The sequence below is a fragment of the Furipterus horrens genome, unplaced genomic scaffold, assembly GCF_987537825.1.
Source record: "Furipterus horrens unplaced genomic scaffold, mFurHor1.1.pri manual_scaffold_7, whole genome shotgun sequence".
NCBI classification, from domain to species: domain Eukaryota; kingdom Metazoa; phylum Chordata; class Mammalia; order Chiroptera; family Furipteridae; genus Furipterus; species Furipterus horrens.
In genome coordinates, this window is record NW_028327177.1 from 103,205,309 (window position 1) to 103,211,698 (window position 6,390).

The 6,390-nt window shown below is 51.5% G+C and overlaps 1 protein-coding gene across 4 annotated transcripts; it reads right to left on the reverse strand.

Moving 5' to 3' along the window:
• Positions 1-1,167: 1,167 nt before the first annotated feature.
• On the reverse strand, positions 1,168-6,133 carry GHRL (ghrelin and obestatin prepropeptide). 4 transcript variants are annotated; one of them, XM_090284167.1, is made up of 5 exons: positions 6,063-6,086; positions 5,432-5,567; positions 5,087-5,203; positions 2,070-2,178; positions 1,168-1,323 (listed from the first exon to the last, which is right to left on the reverse strand). In XM_090284167.1, exons 2-5 carry the CDS (start codon positions 5,537-5,539, stop codon positions 1,304-1,306), a joined length of 354 nt encoding a protein of 117 aa, XP_090140293.1. In that variant the 5' UTR covers positions 5,540-5,567; positions 6,063-6,086; the 3' UTR covers positions 1,168-1,303. The 4 variants fall into 4 exon arrangements, with proteins under 4 accessions (XP_090140293.1, XP_090140291.1, XP_090140290.1 ...); XM_090284165.1 differs by lacking the exon at positions 1,168-1,323 and adding an exon at positions 1,344-1,624 and having other exon boundaries at positions 5,087-5,200; positions 6,063-6,133; XM_090284164.1 differs by lacking the exon at positions 1,168-1,323 and adding an exon at positions 1,345-1,624 and having other exon boundaries at positions 6,063-6,129.
• Between the last annotated feature and the right edge of the window lie 257 nt (positions 6,134-6,390).

The window sequence follows — 6,390 nt, forward strand, 5'->3', positions numbered from 1 at the left end:
AGCCTGGGGATCTTGGTAAAATGTGGATTCTGTAATAGTAGGGCAGGGGTGGGGCGGGGCCCAAGATTTTGCATTTCTAAGAAATTCCCAGATGGGTCCACAGACCACATGCAGTTCCTTGATGAGGGATGGATGGTGGTTGGGTTTCAATGTGCCTACTGAGTCTGATCCGTGAGTAGTGCCTAGAGAGCTGTGCCTTCAGTGCCTGCTGGCCAGAATTTTACTCGAGAAGGTTCTTGACTCCTAAGTCTTCTGTGATAGAGGTTTTCCAGAGGATGGATGTCACCCCACCCTCTCTGCAGAGGCGTGCCCTACATATGTCAGTAGGGGCTCAAATGTCTGACTGGGCAGGTTGGCAATACTTCTCTTGGGAGCCTCTTTGTTTACTTTTTTTGGCTCTCAATGATTTACCCACCCATCATTACCAGCTCTCAGAAAACAGTTTGTATGTTCATGCTGAAGTATAAATGACAGATAAGTGACATTCCTCTTCACTGGAATTAAATTGTGGAACTTAAGGATCAAGGCTCATTTCATCTGTGAGCTGGAGTTGGAAATGTTTTGCGACACCTACCTGGCATCAGTGAAGTAATGAAGGCAGTGGCCTGCCTTGCCTGTATGAGGTGGTATCTGCTTTGCCAGGCTTCTCAGTAGTGGGTGAGGGGGAAGGAGTAGTCATTTCAGCTCTGCCCAGCAGTGTGGCTCCTGGCCATTGTTAGCACCCACCACTTGTAACTTTAGACTCGTGCTTTGCCACTCCCAGAATTCTGTTCTGGTTTGAATGTTAGTTTAGTGGGTCTTAGCTCCAATAATGTCACCTGCAGTTTCCTTGTCTGTACAGTCCTTGATGATAAGTGTTCACTGCAACTTTGAACTCAGGAAGCTCTTGATATTTCTTTTTCCTTTCTTTTCCTCTCTCCTCTTCTCCTTTTCTCCTTCTCTTCCCTTCCCTTCCCTTTCTCTTTCTTCCTCTCCTCTCCCTCACTTCTGCCATGCATACCCCAATAGTCTACATGTATGAGTTGGTCTAGTTTGGTTTTCTAAACATGTACACCTGCCTTGCTACGTATCCCCTTTTCTCTTTACATTGACCATAGATCAAGAAAAAAAATTTTTTCAGTGAAATTGAAATTTTCCTCTTTGGTGAAATAATTGTCATATTAAACATTTAGCACACAATTTGAATATTTATTCAGCTCCTAAGCTAGTAGCACTCAGACCTGGGAGCTGTAGAAGCAGTCTAAAAGCCAGGGGAGTGCTCCCAGGGGTGGGAGGGGAAGAAGTGGGCCGGTCTTGTGGGTAGTCACTTGTCTGCTGCAGCCTCTGAAAAGCAAGACACCAAGTCAAAATTCTGGGTCTGCTCTCTTGGCCTTTCTTCCACCATGGTGGCTCTTAAGGTGGTGTGCTGTGAAGGGGGGGAGCATTGGATCATGACTTGGGCAAGTCACCTAAAAGCTCAGAGTCTTGGTCTCCTTATCTGCACAAAAGCGTGAGTGCAGTCCTCTGCCTCATGTGGTGGGTCGTGGGGGTGTTGCCATGTTGGTGCGGGAAGTGCTTTGTAGGTTGTAGGGTGTTTCCAAAGGCAGCTCTTTGCCATCTCGGTCAGGAAAAAGTTGGGTGTTATCTTTTTAAAAGGCAAGAGGGAATTCAAATAAAAACCAAACCAACTTTGCTAAATTGCCTGCTGAGCCCTTTCTGAATGCAAATGTACCACTAATTCCTTTTGTTTGTTATGTAAAATTATACAGTAAAGGTACTGTAACACCAAATAATTTTATACTCATACTGGGTGTTACCTGCATTCTATAGTTAAGGAAATTGGGGTGTATGGGGCTCCAAAGCTAACTCTCGGAACATAGTACCCTGTTTGAATAAAAATACTCAGCCCTGTCTGAGCCAGTCATAAATAACAGCCCAGTCCACTCTTCCGCCGATATTGGGGAATGAAGAATTAGAAGCTGTTTTTGAGAGGCAGGGTCAGGGAAGAAAACTTTTGTGTCACCCATAATGTGGGCTCACATTTGGGATTCTGAGGAAACTGAATTGACTTGACCCGGGCAAGGACTTACCATTGGCTTCTTCCCAAAGCATGTCCTGAAGAAACTTGCCCAGGGCCTGGCTGTGCCGGTGGTACTGAGCCCCTGACAGCTTGATTCCAGCATCAAAGGGGGCGTTGAACTAGGAGGAGGCAGGGCGAACCCAGGAAGTGCCCGGTATAACCCCCACCCCTGCCCCAAACATCCCCATCCCAAAGGAGGCCTGGGCTCTCGGTCTCATCACAGCAGGGTGGGAAACGGGCCTCTGGGCCCAGCAGATTCCACTGGGGGACAGCTCAGCCACCGTCATCTTAGGTCCATTCTTATTGCCCCCCCACCCCATCCTCAAGAGATTTATACTCTCTTCCTTCACCTCTAAGGAGGTTGCTGATAAAAGCTGTGGGTCCCTAGATCAAGCCCTGCTCACCCCTACCTCACCTTGCAGTTTTGGAAGACATAAGGTTGAATTTCAGGCCCTGGCAGGGAGATCCGGGGGGCAGTGGGCCCACCCGGTTTACATAGCACCAGCCTAGGTGATGGTCTGCCCCCTCCACTGCCTCCACCTCTCCCTTGTCAGGCATTCTTCCTTTCGTGGGCACAGGCCTCTTGGTTCTGTGCCAAGTCCAACAGAAAGCTGACTTCTTCCTAGAGAGATGCTGAGCTAGGTCCTTTTCTCTGCCTCCATTTCTTTCCTTCTACAGGGAGAGCCCTATTTTCTCTACTTTCTCGGTATTCTGTGAGATGATTTATTTGTGTTAAAAGCTTTGGGGAAATGGGATAGAGCTCTGTGAGCAGCCGCATCATCGTTTTCTCCCTCGAGAGCAGAGACTATTTTTCCCTCTGTTCCTCCAGTAGCTGCCTCCGTACCTGGCTGTGCTGGTCACTGAGATGTCTGAACATCTCCATGAATCAATGGAGGAATCAGTGCTGGCATGAACACTTGATAATTAGTTCTGCCTGCTCCCCTCCAGACAGGAGGTCTTATCGCCATTTTCAGATAAAGCAGCTAAGGCGCAGGGTGGTTAAAGGACTTGTCAGAGGCCTCAGAGGAGTCGATGGCCAAACACTAGACTGCAGGATTCTTAGGTCCATCGGCCGCAGAACCTCTTCGAGTCCTGGGGCGCGGCAGTGCCCCGTGTGGAGCCCTACCCTGTGTCAGGCTGTGGCCGAGAGTCTTCCTGTGCCATGCAGAGTCCCTTGGTGTCTCCCCACCAGGAAGATACCACCATTACTGATATTTTACAGATGAGCAAACATGCTCAGAGAAGTTATAGAAAACAACAGATAGCTGTTTGTTCCTTTATAACAATTTACCTTCCCCACTTGTCTCCGCTGTGAAGGTGGAGTGAGTGGGGAATTGCACTACTGAGTTTTTAGGGAACTTGGGTCCTCTCGTTACACCCCTTCAGTCAAGATACATTTTTCTTCCACCCCTGTGGCCAATGTGGGGTGGTTGGATTACCCGAACAGATTTCTTAGGAACCACTGAGAACCGATCCAGGGACCTTGCTGGCTCGAACTGGGTGGCAGGGGCAATCGAGAGGTGACGTGGCAACTATTGGTTAGGAGATCAGCTTCAGGTGACCTGACAGGGATCCCTTTGCCTCTGTGTCTCATCCATTCAGTAGGAGAGGGGAGGGGTGGGGAATGGGTAGGACTTGGTTTGAAAAGTCTTCCAGCTCCGAAACTCGGTTTTAGGAGGAAAATGTTTGGGGGAAGTAGGGGTGCGGGCTGCGATGAGAGAGGTGGGACCCTAGGACTGGAGGGGCTTGGGGGACATGCCCAGAGCGCTGCTCCCCCCGTCCTGCCCCACCTCCTCCCTCTGGCAGCCTGAGCACCTCCCAGACATTTCAGGCTTCATGGGAACAGGGAACCTGCAGGTGTCCTAGCGCTTTCTTGAATCATCAGCCACTAAAGCCGCTTCCCTGTCTGGGCTAATTTAGAGTTACTCTCATTGGGGTGGGTACCAGCCTGGGGAGCTGGCAGTCACACAAGGAAAGCTCCCTGGTTTTAGTTCAAAGATTTGCAGACCATCGAGTGGGAAGGTGGTGTGCTGGGACCTCACAGGTGTGTGGAGGAGGTACCCTGAGAACACTTGGGTTCTGGTGAGGGTCAGATAGCATGGGCTTGGGAGTTCATCTGATGGGAGAAGAGGCTGGTGGGGAGTTAGAGAAAGGCCAAAGCAGGACACATTTCAGCTTTTTCCTCAGGCCAGCAGTGAGCGACAAGCACTGTCCACTCTGTCTGCCAGAGCAGTAAGGAGGAAAAGAGGGCGTGGGGACTGAAGTCAGCCCTGGCCTTGGGTCCCACCTCTGCCACACTGGCTGTGGCACCAGAATCCATTGTCTGAACTTCTGTTCCTCATCTGTACAGTGAGGGCAATACTATCAGCCCTCAGCAGTAGAGTAACTGCTCTTACTAAGTACCACTCCAGGGCAATTCTGGTTTCTCTGAATGGAGGTGCCATGCACAGCTAGCCTTTCAGGAAGGCTACCTAGATAACCCCAAAAATTGCCCCTCTGTCCTAGTCCTCCTTCTATCTCTAAACTATTTCCTTGTCCCATGCAAGATTTATTAGAGCCAAAACAAGCCTGACTGGCTTGTCCTCACCAGTGGGTGGACCTCAGTGCTGCCACAGAGCCCAGCTCGCCGCAGCTCACCGTCCTGGTGCACTCCAGCCCCAGGTGAGATCTGAGAGGCCCCTGCGCCAACCAGAACGTTTTCTGCAGGGAAGCACCTTCAGTCTATGACCAGCTGCGTCTTCCTGGGTGTGTCTCTCTGGGTACAACCTTTGAACCCATCTGACGCCTCCTTGTGCCCCCTTCTCTCTGCTCGTGGCTCCTTGTATACACATTCCCATTCTGTTGTAGCCAAGTCACTTCTCGCCATTTGCTGCTTCATGGGCAGCCCAGTGCAGAGTCAACTATTTTTATGTTATTTTACATTTCTTGAATAGCTGGTAAGTTACCCCTGTTCATACCATCTCCCCCAGTGCCCCAACCCCCATTCCCTCCCCTGCCACAAAAGCATAAAACTACAAAGGAACCAACCCGAATTTCCAGCTCATCCTCTGCCTCTTCTGCCTGAGTTCCGTCTTCTGGGTGGAGCCAACCCTCCAGCTCTCGGGGCTGCAGTTTGGCTGGTGGCTTCTTGGACTCCTTTCTCTGCTGGAGAGAAGGGGTGTTTTCTTGAGGGCCCTAAGCCCCCACATCCTTCCAGAAGCAGAGAGGTATGGGCCCATAGTCAGAGCCAGGGTCCTTTGTGCTGTAGGAGAAGGCTGAAGCCCAGAGAGGTTGAGCCACTGCCCAGGTCACCCAGCTGGCTGCTATGTGGAAGGGCTGGAATTGGATACCCCAATCAGAATGAATGTGGGGCTTTGTAGGGAGACATCTCACCTGCCCTTTCTGGTGTTCGGGGCTCAGGAAGCTGGAGCCTGCCATGGCCAAGTCCACCCAGAGCACACTGAGCAGCAGCAGGCTGCAGATGGTTCCTGGGGAGGGCATGGCCTCAGCTAGGCTGGGACAGATTGGCCTGGAGGAAAGAGCATCTCCAGGCAGTATACTTTCCCTTCCTATCCACTCCCCTCCCCTCCCCTTCCCTCCCTTTCTCTCCCTTCCCCGCCCTTCCCTGCCCTCCCTGTGCCTCAGAACTCATAGGTAGAGCCTAGCAGACAGGGTGAGGGACTTTGACCTGGTATGGCAGCTCTGCCTGCTTCCCCAAGGTAGGCGTGAATTGAAGGATGTGTGTGCCCTCATCCAAGACTGTTGGTTGAGGGAGAACACTTGGCAGTCGGATTCCCCATGTCATTTGTCGCAGCCATCAAGGAACTTGTGCCAAGTTTCTTGATCATGAAGCTGAACCGCAAGTTCCCCAGGAGACATGGGGGGATTGGGGGAGCCCCAAAGCCCAGTTATGTGTGCGCAGCCAGGCTGTCCCAGGTTGTGCAACCTCCCCTTTGTTCAAATGGGCCTGTGAATGGCCAATAAGTTAAACCCATGAGCAAACACACAGACAGAGGGTGCCTACCTGAATTCCTGGTGGAGGTGGTGCCCGGTGGCTGTCTGTCTGGTCCTTATATAGGAAGTGCTGTGTTTGTTTTAAACCGGGAACCTCATATCAGGGCAGCCTAGCTTCCAGGGGCTGATTTACATTCCTTGGGTTCTCTGGGTAGAAATCAACAATGGAGGTCAAATGCCCTGTGAGAGATTGTTGTGTTGGCTTGGGGTGGCCATCTGCTCCAGCTGTCCCCAAATGGGCCTGGCCCTGGTTTGGGTGGGAGGAAGGGGAGTAGCTGGTGGCAGGGGCGGGGCGGGGAGGGGGAGGTTGGTGCATGGGGGTCCAGGCTGGCTTTGCT